At 36.6% G+C, this 15,018-nt stretch overlaps 2 protein-coding genes and 1 long non-coding RNA gene across 3 annotated transcripts; all 3 read right to left on the bottom strand.

Moving 5' to 3' along the window:
• Positions 1–5,386, bottom strand: LOC113357718. Its single transcript, XR_003363888.1, has 4 exons — positions 5,150–5,386; positions 2,597–2,666; positions 1,248–1,315; positions 1–659 (listed from the first exon to the last, which is right to left on the bottom strand). It is a non-coding gene; the product is annotated as an uncharacterized LOC113357718 (long non-coding RNA).
• A 6,534-nt stretch (positions 5,387–11,920) lies between these two features.
• On the bottom strand, positions 11,921–13,162 carry LOC113360146. Its single transcript, XM_026603687.1, has one exon. The coding sequence runs from the start codon at positions 13,160–13,162 to the stop codon at positions 11,921–11,923; it is 1,242 nt and encodes a 413-aa protein (XP_026459472.1).
• A 240-nt stretch (positions 13,163–13,402) lies between these two features.
• Positions 13,403–14,131, bottom strand: LOC113360145 (ATP-dependent DNA helicase PIF7-like). Its single transcript, XM_026603686.1, has one exon. It carries the CDS (start codon positions 14,129–14,131, stop codon positions 13,403–13,405), a length of 729 nt encoding a protein of 242 aa, XP_026459471.1.
• Positions 14,132–15,018: the final 887 nt, after the last annotated feature.

Raw genomic sequence — 15,018 nt, 5'->3', positions numbered from 1 at the left:
TAAGAAAACTAGGACTGAAACTCAGAATTATATTAGTACATGAAGAGTTCGCAAAACAAAAATTGAATGTGTTTCAATACTTCTTATAGTACAACATACTAGTCGTATGAACTTAATATAAGAGACTAAGAAAAAAGTATGAAGCCTTAAATAATGGCAATACATATCCTCCTGTAGTAACCTAGAGCCAAAAGAAATTTCTTCCAAAAACTATATAATTTAGCCAAGTTTAGTAAATATCGACATGTAGTGAGTTAAAACCCAGTACATATCCACATGTACTGAGTTAAACCATATTATACATATCGATATATACCGAGTATCAGATCCTTTTAATTTGATGAGATAATTCCTCCAGTCTGTCTCTCAACCTTAATGCTTGCAAGTCTGCTAACCTCAACTGCTAGTCTGCCACCATAGACAAAGGTATGATTTGGGAGGATGGAGGTAGTCAGCTAGCTATGATGGATGTATGGTTAATTTGTTCTTCTTCCAACTGCAACTAATTAGGCATTTCTGGGGATAAATGACGATTCTCATAGACAAAGTTCTTGTGCTTCTCCGTCCATTCGAGGTGACTCCGAAATCTTGAGGGGGGTTCTATGGTTCCATTGCTCTATTTGATTCTCATCCACATGAACAAATTCAGGGAAGTAAGACTGCCAAAGAAGCCACAAATGGTTAGAAAATAAACGATCCACCCAAATGTAACCTCAATCAAACTAAAATCATGTGACACATCTAATAATACCTTTCCAGAAAGTTTTTGACTGTCCTCCCAAATATGATCATATGCTTATCTTTTTTTATCTTGCCTATGTAATATTAAAAAAAAGACTCAGAAAGATGGCCTCTCACATGTACATGAGTAGACATTGAGTTTTTCACTATCAAGTGAGACAATGAAAATAAGGAGCTTTGGTTTAAACTCAAGAGCAAACAATCCATATCGATACGTAGTGAGAAAAAAGCTAGCAAATATCACAGTACATATACACATGTACTGAAGAAGACTAGTTGTTTACTTTTATTTTTGTTATACAACCAATACCAGTAAATGAGTAACCAGTAGGATCTTGAAAGATACTATTCAATTAACTAAATTTCTTGCTTACGAGGGGGCAGCGCCCCCTCGACCCCGTTAACAGGTCTTAATTATTTACTGGGTAAAAGCCTAGTTTATGCTTGTATATACACAACAATATGACATAGTTATAGCTATGACCAGAGAATGGTGTGAGGCTTACTTGCCGAAAATGAATCCCGCATTTTCTTCAATGAAAGCACATTCATCTGTAATTGGTTTAGTAATAGCCTGCAAGTAATAATACATTAATCAGTTATAGAAAAAAAGAAAACAACATCCTTTAAGAACTCAACCAACAATTTTGGACATAATTTGTATAATCACGTAGACATTAACTTCATAGTGATGCTCTCATAACACCTGATAAACAAAATTTCATGAGGCATAGGTGGCATGAATATGTGAGCTCTAATCATAAGAAAAAGAACACCAACTAACCTTACGAGAGGAAAAAATGTACTGCGAAATCAGCACATGAAAATATGTATTGCGAAAATTAGTACATGGAAATATGTATTGCGGAAATATCCTACGGTACATATTAATATGTAGTGTTAAAAAGTCTAGTTCATGGTTGATATGTACTGTTTAAAAACCTTTGTATTATATGATCCTACCTAAAATACATATCAATATGTAGTACGAACATGTCTAATAGCTATTAGCTGGGCTATAATAACTAACTTTGAAGTATTTTTCAATGTAATAAAAGAGCTCCCCCAGTACAAGCAAATATGTATTGTGAAACACTATAAACAAACATGTACTGTGAAATCACTACATGCATATGTGTACTGTGAAATCATTGCATACAAATATGTACCGCAAAATCACTACAAATAAGTACAAGATCTAAATGATATTCTTTCATATGTATACTCAGAACGCTACTTAACTATCATGCTTCCTATGGATGCTTTCTCAGAAGCAGTGATAACTAACTAGTTCTCAAAACCCCAAATTTCCAATTAACAAAAAAACACACATTTACCCAAACTGCACAAATCTCAATCACATACCATTAGTCTCAATTTTCTTACAAATTTCTCTCTAAATTTAATAATTTCAAAAAACAAACAAATTCCTAAATTTCCCATCCACCAAATACAAATCCCCATATTTTTTCAAAAAACCATACTAAAGACAGTACATATTTATATGTACGGATCATAAAATCTAGAAAGAACGAAAATCATACATATAATCAAAATGATATGTTAACAAAAGAATAAGATGATCTAATCAACAGAGTAGCACGAGTTCAAAATCATATTCAAAAATCAACATAAAAATATTAAATACAAACAAAAATGGGATTAAATCATGCAATTGAACAGTGTACATCATAGAAAAATGATAACAATTACTAGATCTAGAAAGAAAACAATGAAAAAAAACAACCAAATCATGAAATCGAGCTGCTCATCATGATTTCCTTTGAAAAAACAAACGTAAATTCAAAAAGCATAACAAATATTAAGGAATGGAGAAGAGGTTTATAGAAATTACCTGGGGATTTAAGATCGAAAATCTAAAATTGAAGAAAACCAACTGAAGCAGAGAGAAAACTGGATCCGAGCTGTTGAAAAAAAAAAAGGAAAAGAAGAACGAAAATACTTTCTTATCCTCTATTCTTGTATGTTCATTGCAGAAAAGGTTATTTTCGGAATATAAAAACTAGGCATCATTCTACTCACACGTGGGATCGACTAGGAGATAAAATTTCTGGTCCAAAAACCAGCGATTAAAAACATTTTATGACTGGACTAGTCATTAGACGGGTCTCTCATTCTAGGAATGACCAGTAATTCCTAGTATGCAGAATGTTTGGATTAATATATTACAGGGGAATGAGATGCAGATGAAAACGTTTACGAATTTTCCTAAACTAAGTTTACGTTATGCTACAGACACGCAACTAAGTACAGAAAAAAAATGAAATACTTCTTTATAGATGACCCTAAACTAACTTAAATTAAGCTAAAGACGAAATAACTATAGTATGTAAACAGGACTAAGGCTACTGAAAAGAAAATGTCAAAGCTACAGGACAAAATTCAAGTGGGATGCAATATACCGATGCGACGGAACAAAAAGAATCTCTACTAAAACAACCTGCTACGAACCTACTGGCTATTCCGTACTAAGCATTCTTACAAAATGGTTGCATGAATGATTCCTAAATTTTGAAAAGCAAAAGATTAAAATAATGAGCACTTACAAATCTATGAATTTAAATGATTAGAATTTTGCAACAACTAAGGTAGCTTGAATTACGAACTGGTTAACTAAGAGAACACTTGGGATATATATCTAACTACATCTAGCTATGACTAAAAACTAGCAACTACTAATATATAAGACATATAGTAAAGGACAAAAACTTGAATCTAATACTACTGACGTAAGTAAAACAGAATGCAATGCTATTTTATCAAACTTCACGAGTTCATGGACTACCAAATTGTATGTACTAGAAACAAAACATAGGCTACAGGATAAAGATACATGACAAGAGCTACAGGACAGATAAAATTCACACTAAAGCAACAGACATTAAGAAAAGTTGGCAGTGAACGATAAAACAATACAGATGCCTACAAAATCCTATATGACTAAACTTACTAACAACTAAACTATTGGATGCAGTTAATTACAGATGACACTAACTAAAACTAGTTTGACTAACAAAAATGGTATAATCTAAGAATCAAAAAAAAAAAAAAAAAACAAAAGATGCAGCTAAGTGTATGAAAATGGAAAGACTAAAATTCAAAACTAAGGCTAACACTAACACTACGATGCAAATTATATCACAGATGGATTAACACTAAGTTACACTCAAATGGCAGGAAAATAATGATGCAATAGATGGTATTATGCTATGGACTAAGAAACAGAGAAATCTGTCAATGCATAAACTAAGCTACAGGATGTCACTACGAAAAGATGCAGATACAGAATGATTAAAGGCTACAGCTAGATGCAAAGACAGTTTTAACTATATATGAACAAATGCATTAACTACACTAATGCATTAACTACACTACAATACGACAGCAAAGTTACAAATAATAGCAAACTACAAACAGAAAGACATCAGATGACCTAATATGCTAGACTAAACACAAGACTAATATTATATTACAAGACAATGATGCTGAAATGAGAATGCAGTTAAAACAGAATGCAAGTAAACCAAAAGAAAAGGAATTTTGAAGTTTAAAAACTACAGCTGATACTAACAACAGGATGCAGTCTACTAACACATATATACAAACAATATATTAAAATCAGTAAAGTGAAAGACAGAACTCCAGCTACACCGCTACAGAGTCCCCGGCAGCGGCGCCGAAAACTTGGTAGGTCTTAAACGGTACCTACAATTGTACTACTGCAAGTATACAGCGTCGAGTCTGTAAGCAGGGTAAGTACGAGTCGATCCTCTGGGACAAGGTGGGTGTAAGTCGAAATCAAAGTCTTCCTAAAACTGATTCTAAACAAGAGTAACACAATAAGGGGAGGTTTGCGTCGATACGACAAGATATTAGCAGTGATCAAACAGTAAACAAATTGTAAAGTAAAGATGCAGTGGAAAGATTGTAAACAGTTGGCTGAGAAGTACTAGGGTGATTGAATCCACCTCCTAATCCTATACTAAGGCAATACAAATTCAAGTTATATTCTTGTCCCTTTCTTGAAGGTCTCAAATGGATGATTTATCAACCAATTTCACTAACTCACCCCTAGTATTAGCTGTCTTCTTACAGTACAACTAATCACAGGCTAATTTGATCCATTAGCTAAGTATCCTTCCTAAAGCAGTAAAGCACATCAAGAACAAAAACATGAAATTTATTAACCTAGCATACAATCAAGGGTTTCATCTAAACCCTAGCAAAGTAAATTAGAACATGATAAATTGATTAAAACAAGATGATTTTACTAAAACAGTTGATCCAGCTAATCTTGGATGTTGAATTACAAAGCATCAACCCCTATTTATACACAAAATTCTCCATATTCTTCTTCAATTCGACAATTAAGAGGGACCCAACTCACCAAAACGCGTTTTCTGACATTTCTATCTTCAATTTGCCTCTGCAAGCTTACTTTCCAGCTAACCCTAATCTTATCTCTCTCAATCCTAGCTTTTAGGGTTACTGTTTTTGATAAGGGAGAAGATAAGATGGAGAGAGATAGAGATTAGGTGTTTTATTGTGTTTATGGAGGTGGCTGAGAGCAGAGATGGTCGGGGAGATGGATTTGGACGAAGATTTGATGGTTCTGGTGTTAGTACTGTAGAAGAAGGGAAGAAATGGAGAAGATATTTGCTTCTGGTCGATTTTGGGGAGAAAGAGAGGTTGTTTCGGTGTTGGGCGCATGTTTCAGAAGTTGATGTACCATGTGGATATGCCGTTGGATGTTAAGCAGCTTTTGGGTGTTGACGGGTGTATCAGATTTGATATCTCGGGTTTGGATTTTGGATTCTCTACCAAGCCCATATCTTCTTCAAAGTTAATATATCAAGCCCACTGCTAGTGTATCTCTTGCAAGCGGCTTGCAGAATGAGTGCAAGCGGATTACAGCTGCTCTTTGCGCAACATTCTTCGGAATTTCGTATTGCCTTTACGCCCCTCGCCACCAATTTCCTTACTTTTTTGGCTTCTCAATTCATCCAAGCTTTATTTAGTACCTAATAACATAAAATTAATTAGTAAAAGTATTTATTCTTGAAAATAATGAAAATACAAAATATGGGATAAAATGGAGAATTAAAGCACGAAAGATGAGATAAATGCCAATAAAAAGATATAGAATTATGCAATATTTGGAACTCATCATAATACCACATGAGTATCAGACATAGGCACTGAAGAAGACATGCTCACTAAAACAGAGTTTTCCCTTTTCAAGGATTCACAATGTTCCTGGCCTAGTAAAAGAGATGCAAGTTTCTCTTTTTCAACACAAAGACTGTTCAATTCTGATGAATGAGTTTTGATTAAACGTTCTTCTCTAATTGAGTCTTCTTTAACAACATCTTCAAGAATACTAACATTTTCGCGTTGTAGAGTAGTTTCTTGAACAAGATTTTCGATATTGTTAGAAAAAGACTCAATAATGCTATAGAGTTCACGTTCTCTATCAAGAGACTTCTCGAGTTCATCATTAAGTTGAGCAATTTTTTTTCAAGAGAACTACTTTAAACACTTGAACATCAAAAATCTCAGCAGCCTTTTTCAAGGTTATGGTGAGCTTCATCTCAGATTCTAACATGGTGGCAACTGTCACTTTAGGGGGAATGTTATCAGAATATGATAGCACAAACTTTCTACCTCGGGATTCAGAAGAATCTACTAAGGTTTTATCCTTTGAGGTAAGCCCAAGACATTTGGCATAATCAAAATCTTTTGAAGGCATTTCTACGAGCGTTAAAAGCAAGATAAACTTATGTCCACGGAGTCAGATTGCTACAAACACAGACTCATAAGGTCTTAGCGTGTTTGCCTGCTCTGATACCAATTGAAAAAGCGGGGATCTAACAACCTCACCCAATATTTTGTTCGGTAATATGTATAGACTAACTCCAATATAATTCCAAGAGAATCAACTAGATAGTCAGACTCAATCAAGGAAAGATATCCAAGAGTTATATCTCTTTCTCAAATCCATGAACTGATTGGTATGAGAATAACTTGAACGGTACCAAAGACCAATGTTCAAGTATCAATCAATTTATATCAACAACCAAAGGTTGGATTTACCAATTGATTGAACTACGCTCAACCTGTGATATTCAATTATATAAACAAATATAATGCGGAAAAGAAATAACACATGTACCAGAAGTTTTGTTAACGAGGAAACCTGACGAGGTGTCAGACTCGTAAATAATATTTTCTACTTCTCTTATACTAGTAAGTAATATAATGAAAGCAGATTCGTCCCAAGGGAGTATGAAGCTTGTTATGGAATTACTCTTACCAAGATTGTTTTTGTTGTAGAAAGTCGTGAAAATTATAAAGTTGTATTTAGATATAAAATGAAATTGATCAAGGATTCATTCTCGACCACGGAATATAAACCTAATTGATATATAACCACGTTCTTCGCATTATCTCGTTACTAACAACCCTAGGATAATTAGTACGCTCAACTATCCCGTTATTATCTCCTAAGCTCACCGGACATGGAATCGCTCGATTACCGGATTCTACTTATCAAGTTTCCTAGAAGTACGCTCTCTAGGTGTGACTTAAACAAGTGCTCTAAGTTTTGTGAGATAAGATTGTTCCTAGTGATGAACTCAAAAGCTTGGACCACCTAATAGTGTCAATTTCTACATACGGGTACTTAACAACGTCCCATTATCAATACCCATATATTACTACTTGTGTTTATCTTCTCTAGACAATTACGGGTCGAAGAAAATTTAAACTAGCAATAGAAATATGCATCAATCATTCAAATTCGAACTTAAGCAATTAACACATAACTCATAAGCATTATTGGCAAAGTAGAAATCAAACAATAACGAAACTTACGAGAAAACGAGCTATTGCATATCAATCATGAGTTCATATTTCGGGCTTTGAAATCACCCTCAATCAAAAATAGTTTAGTTACTCATAGCATACATGTTCTCAAAAATACAAGGATTAAAAGATGTTCAAAAGAAGAAGAAGTTTAGATTAAACCCAGGGCGCAAACAGAGTTGTTGTTGTTGTAGCTTTCACAGAACTTTTCTCCAGCACTTCAGGGACGTCAAAAAGGGGTGATCCGAAGGTGATCTTCTGCAGCGTTTTAGGGTTCCCCTTTTATAGCTTCTCCCCCTGTAAACTTAGCTGACTTCTCGCCTTTAAACATTACCAAATCTGGAACCAATTTGTGCCATATCTTCTAACTCCTGGCAGATGTACACCGGACCATGGCTAGCAGCTGTACAACTGGTCAAGTTCCTGTTGCCTGAACTCGACCTAACCCTTTACTTCTAACACCATTCTCTGCCAGCATCACCAGTAGTCACCACTGTTCTCGCGCCTAAGCCTAATCAGACAACAACAACTCGTATCCAACTCCAGACTCGAGCCATGCTGCTGTCAAATCCCTGTAATACTCACAGCAACAACATATTCATCTTCCCCGTGTAAACAACCTCAATTACCATGTAAAAAATTCCACCAATCACTCCCATTTAGCTACAAAATTCAGTAGTAGCACCTGCGTTTATCTTCCTTGTTCCCTGATCACAGTAAAATCCAGATGCACACAAATTCCATCGGCAACAACTCTTCAGTCCCTGCAAGCTGTAATAACCCTTAGCAGGAAGCCACGAAACGATGGTAATAGCACGCGTCTTTACTGCCAGAGCTCAACCAAATCACCTCCGAGTTAAGCCACTTCATACAATTCCAGTTCAAATACCTGTAAATCAATCCACCAACACAAATTCGAGCTAGTATTCACACAAACACCCAACAAAACTCATGTCTTCCACAGCTTCTCCCAACTGAGTTCATGGCTTCACAATATCTTCTTTATCTGTCGAGAACAAAGCACCAGTAACCCCTTGTGTAAACACCCATTGTACAGACTCTGTCATCTCATGCCATTTTGTTTACATGTTCACTGAAATGACCTAACTCCTTCCGAAAAACACACTTCAATTCATTCCCTGTAGAGCAATACATCAAATTCGACAGGAGCTTCTTATTTTAGCTGAAATCCAGCTCAGTTCAGCTCTCTAAACACCCATCAATCTCAGGCCACAGTAACGTCATCTTCACTGATTTCCGGCATCAATACAAGCTCAAAACTCAACCTGGCTACCACCTGAAGCGGCAACAACAGCAACACCTGCATCTGCAGTTTACAGCTCTTTCATCTCTTTAATACCAACATCCCCAGCGTCTCAGCTTCGGCATCACCGACACTTCAATTGGCACCGTTTCCTATACAAACCAACCAAACCAATTCCCGTATGAGCTCAATAATACCTCAACAGCACTTCCATTTCTGTCCATTTCCCCTTGAACTTCACCTGCACTTCACAGCTGCAACTCCATCTCAGTCAGGCCTTACTCCACCTGTAATATCTTCTCTGTACCATAATCTGCCATCCATTTCAGTACCACCACTCTCCATATCATACCACCAATTCCATCTCGGCTTCATGGATGGAGCAACACAGCTTCTCCTTAGCATCAAATGCAGACTCCGAATCATACCACCTGCAATTGCAATATCCTAAGCATACATCTAACTCAACAACCTGTAGCTTCAACTGCACCAGAACCCATGAATGGATTCATGTCATCTGTTACAGCTTCTTAACACCAACTATTGCACACAATTCCATCATCTTCTTTAACAGCACATTCTCCATTCCTGTATCTGCATTGCATCCACTTCCTGCAGCATTCAGATCACATAGCATCAGAACTTCCGCCTTATTACAACATCAAATTCATCATGTAGCTCCAACAGACTCACATCGAGAGAAATCCCCATTTTATTCTCAAACCCTAATAACTGAATTGATCACAAACCCTTGAAAACCATCCACATCTGTTGTAGACTTGAATCCCTTAAAACCCATCTTCTAGCTGCTCTTTTTGTTACAGATTTCATCCCCAATTTCTTGAATTACGTCGATCTCTTCTTCTTCTACCTGATTCTTCAGTCAAGAACCCAGAATCGATCCAAACTGGGATCTGTTCTTCACTAGACCAACAGCAACAGAGAAATCTTCTCGAATCTCCATCTCTCTGTGTTGTTCAATTTCTTCTCTATTTTGTTTGTCGAAGTATCAACAGCAGCCGCCATCCTCACTTGTCTCTTCTTTCTCAATTTCAGATGTGTAGTAATGAGAAGAAATTCTTCTCTGAATTTCAGGTTTGTGTAGGAATTAAAATTCCTTAAGGCACCCAGGACATGTAGAAGGGCCACCAAATACTGACAGCCCCTTCTTCCTCCATTACGCTCCCAATAGCACATGCATATGAAATGATGCTTTCGCCCTTCTTCGAAATCTTCCACCAACTGCAGCCGTCTCTTACATCTCAGACCCACTTCTTCTCTTCGATTTCTCTTCATTACTAAAGCAGTCGTGCTTTTCAGACAGATATTTGCATCACTAAAGCCGACATGCTTTTCAGACAGAAATTAAGAATTAGAAGCAAATAATGAGAAATAGTTCGTCTCTAACAGCATCTGCACATGAATTGACACTTTTGCGCTGTTTCTTCTTCTTTTTTTCTAAATGACTCAAAAGTACCTAAACACTCAAAAGCAAACATAAGATACATAATTCACCAAAAAACTTAGCAAAGAAAGCATAAACAATAAATAAATATTAAGGTGTTTTAGACACCTATAAAATTACCCCACACTTAGACTTTGCTAGTCCTCAAGCAAATCAAACAAAACAATTTTAAAACATACATACAACTCCATCTCGTCGAGGATACGGTCACAGTTAGCACATATAGCAAGCCTTTGAACCCCTAGGTGTCCCTAGTGGACGAGTTTTAGTTTCGTGAAGGTTTAAAAGAGGTGTACCTACAAAACCTTTTACTCCAAATTTCATCTACGTGTGAAAAATCTACGAACGAATCCAAAAATGACTACAAGAGGAGGTACCTTGATGCAAATCCAATTTATATATAAGTAAATAAAGCTCTACTTAGAAAGTTGAACAAACCACAATACTCGGAATCTAACTAACCAAAATCACACATGAATAGATTAAGAAGATGGATACAGAGATAGATGTTTGCGAATGACTAAAGTGAACGGCGTTTCCCATATCTATCTGAAGGTCACCGCCAAGATGAACCTATGACCTAATGAATTGAGATACTGGTCTGAATTCTAATATCAACTCAGCTGGCATATACAAGGGAACCAACAGTCGACAATCTTAATTCTAGATCAACTCAACTGGCATATACAAGGGAACCAACAATAGATTTATTAATTGAACAATGATAATAGCTTTTTTTTTCTTTTCCTTTTTTCACTTTTTTTTTCTTTTTCCTTTTTTTTCGAATTGACAACATGATTAGATCTTTTGGATCCAGGCGCATGCTTCTTGTCAGCAGATTACATGGTAATTCTCGTGGATCCTGCGTTCCACGTTTTTTTAGGCGACGGAGACAGGGAGAACACACACATATTTCCATTCAAGTGTCATCATTTTTTTTCTGCATATATACACCGGTTGGTCTAATTGGTCTGGGTTTTTTTTTTTTTTTTAGTAACTCAACCTTCTATTTCATCCTAGCAGTAATAACAATTCGATGTTAGTGACCCACCAAATCACTTAGAGAAACAAAATGTTTGCAAAAATAAAAACAGAAAGTGATATGGTGACATTCTGAGATATGGTAACAACTATCAAGTTATTTCTAACACATGAACTTTGTCCGTCTTTTTAGTTAATCGGGTTCCTCAAATCCTGCAACCAAGATGGTTCCATCCACTTATATTGGTAGTGTCATCCTAAAGGCACAAGTTTCCAGATTCCGGAGTTTATAAACAAATTTTTTTTATTTTTTTCTATTATTTATATACATATATTTTTTTTAACTAAACACATCAAACTCTAAAAACATATAAATGCTCCCCCACATTTAAACTTTACATTGTCCTTAATGTAAAATTTAGTCATTTGAAGTAAAGTTCAAGGTGGGAAATTCCGCAAATGATATGCAAAAACAAAGATAAAATGTTTAAAAATAAAAAGATAAAGATACAAAACCGATGGGTTGCCTCCCACTTAGCGCTTGGTTTAAAGTCGTCAGCCCGACTTTCATCTTGCTTGCATTCTTAGCCAGCGTCAGTTTGCTCCACAGAAAAACATGAGTGCACATCACTCGGGTATCTCATCACCTCAAAGATGTTAAAGCGTACGACCTCTCCATCAAATTCCATTGTCAAGGTACCTTCAAATACATCTATCTTTGTTCTAGAGGTTCTCATAAATGGTCTACCCAACAGCAAAGGTGTAGACGAGGATGAGTTGTCATCACTCATATCAAGAACATAGAAGTCCACAGGAAATATAAGCTCATTAACCTGCACCAAAACATTTTCAACAACCCCTTTCGGGTAGACATTATATCTATCGACAAGTTGAATAAATATGCTGGTACTTTTGAGAGGACCAAGATTTAAAGATTCATAAATTGAGGCGGGCATAACACTAATAGATGCTCCTAAATCTACCAAAGCTTTTGTGAACCTTGTTTTACCAATTGTGTAAGGTATAGCAAAACTGCCGGGGTCTTTCAATTTTGGTGGGAGTTTCCTTTGAAGATATGCCGAAGCACTTTCCCCCACACTCATTACCTCATACCCGGTCAATTTGTGCTTGTTGGTGCACAATTCCTTCAAGAACTTTGCATAGCGAGGAACCTGCCTTATCGCCTCAATTAATGAAATGTTCACTTCGATCTTTTTGAAGATTTCCCAAATCTCTTTGTCCAACGTCTCCTTGTTTGACTTTGCAAACCTGCTAAGAAAAGGTGGAGGAGTAACATAAGTACAAGTAAGAGGGTTGGAGTTAGAATTTACCGAATCAGTCTTTTCAGGGACTGTTCCGTCCTCTTCTTTCTCTAAATCAGGTTCATGGGCCTCCGATGATGTTGTCGGTTTCTCTACTTGCTTTCCACTTCGTAATTCAATAGAATCGACAATCTCCTTAGGATTCAATGGTTGCGAAGGAAGTTTTCCAGCTGCTTGTGCTTTGAGTTGATTCATATCATTAGCCAATTGACTAACTTGGTTTTGCACATCTCTCATAGACATTTCAGATTTCTTCTGGAATTGGTTGAACCCTTGCATTGTCTTTGAAATCTCTTGCATACTTTGCATCATAAGAGTAAACTTGTCATCCACACTTGTACCTTGAGTTTCTTGTTGTGGTTTTTGCATGAATTGGTACCCTCCCTGTCGATTGCTTGCTGCAGCTTGCTTGTTGACGTAGCTGAAATTGGGATGATCACACCAACCCAGATTGTATGTGATAGAGTATGGATCATATCTTGGCCTTTGCTGATTTTGGTACATAGCACTTGCTTGCTCAACTTCTTCGGTGTATGATGGTACTAGGGTATCACCCAAGCCTTCGGCCTGGGATCAACCTCCCGTGCGCCTTCGGCGCTTTGGACTTAATGAGTCGATCACATTTTGTCATATCCAATTCCATTTGACTGGTGGTATATTGTTGATGATGCGAAATATTAAACAATACTAAAAATTACATGTATCATACTATGAAATATTTAAGAAGTAGAAAGTAATTTGATATTACAATAAAATTTCGGGATACACTACATTTTTGGTTTCCATATTAGAACACTCATTCGACTCATTTGACATCAATAAAGTTACAATAAAATTTCGGGATATTCTCCTAGCAGCAGTACACCTAGACAATGCCACATAAAGTTGACCATGGCTAAATACTGGAGTGCGTAAATCGATGCCCACATACTTCACCGATTGTCCCTGTGATTTGTTAATCGTCATTGCATATGCAACACGTATGGGAAATTGGCGTCTTTCCATTTGTATGTCTAGCTCCGAAGGTGAAGGTTGAAAAGTTATTCTTGGGATGAATACTATCTCACCAGCCTTTTCCCCTGTTATGATTTTAGCTTCAATCACATATCGTCCACACCTCGTGACCACCAGTCTAGTACCATTACACATACCTTCTTTTGGTGCAAGATTTCTCAATAACATAACCGGACATCCAACTTTAATGTCTAGCTTAAATGGAGGTGATCCTGGTGGATTCAAATTGTTGAGAAATTCGGTTGTGAACCTTGAATTCCTTCCGTGGTCATCCCGAATCATCTTGTCAGCAGCAAGATATGTATAAGCCTCACCCTGCAAATTTCCTAATGCCTCCAGATTAATCTTATGGACATCTTCATTACGTGGAGATAAAATAATTCTCTCGGTTAAGTGTTCTGTTGACATTGGTCCATCCTTTCCCAGGAGCGGGTACACTGAAGATATCATCTCATGCATGTTTTGACATTTGTTCATTGTCGATGGTAGGTTAACAACTTCTTTAGGGTTCGTCCCGATCTACCATATGAACGAAACAAAATTAAAATTATTACACCTACGATATGTATATTTTTACTTTGTATAAACGTTAAAAAGATATAGTTGGTTTATTACCTCTAGTAAGAAGTTAGCAAATTCCAAATTTTCTGATTGTTGTTCCAATCGCGTATTTTGGTTTAGTGTCAAGACATTAATATAATCCCAAAGAAATGAACTTATTATAAATGCTCCAACAGTTTGTTCACGACCTGCGTTCTAGACCACCGGTAAAGTCTGTCAAAATCTCCACCCAAACAACTGTTACACCTCCAAAATGTCTGTCATCACTACGAATATCTCGTAGTAGACGGTCAACCGCCTCCATACAAAATCTATGTTGCATTGAAACTTCATCCCATATGACCAATCTGACTTCTTTAAGTAGTTGGGCGTACTCGGAGTCCTTACTAATCCCAATATTACTATCTTCTTGGACATTAAATGGTATCTTAAAAGTGGAATGGGTTGTGCGACCTCCATCAAGAAGTAATGAAGCAATACCCGATGAAGCAACAGTTAAAACTATGTTTCCATCTCTACGACAACTTCTTGCTATTTTGTTGTACAAAGAAGTTTTCCCCGTACCCGCACTTCCATTCAGAAAAAACATTCGACCATCGCGGTTATTCACAGAATCCACTATTGTATTGTACGCCGTCCGTTGTTCGACATTCAATCTCTCAATATCCGTATTGAGCACAGATTCCCTTACTGCAAATCGAAGTTGTCGATGGTCCCAAATATATCTGTTACCCACTATTTGACCCCAATCATGTCTTGGTTGTGGCATTGACTTATAGTTCTCT

This window comes from Papaver somniferum, chromosome 3, assembly GCF_003573695.1.
Source record: "Papaver somniferum cultivar HN1 chromosome 3, ASM357369v1, whole genome shotgun sequence".
Lineage (NCBI taxonomy): Eukaryota > Viridiplantae > Streptophyta > Magnoliopsida > Ranunculales > Papaveraceae > Papaver > Papaver somniferum.
Note: the sequence above shows the minus strand (reverse complement) of the source record. Positions and strands in the feature narration are given on the sequence as shown.

What these genes read in the sequence shown, in the direction of transcription:
- LOC113360146 (XM_026603687.1), bottom strand. Translation starts at nt 13,162, where the DNA reads ATGTACCAAAATCAGCAAAGGCCAAGATATGATCCATACTCTATCACA.
- LOC113360145 (XM_026603686.1), bottom strand. Translation starts at nt 14,131, where the DNA reads ATGCATGAGATGATATCTTCAGTGTACCCGCTCCTGGGAAAGGATGGA.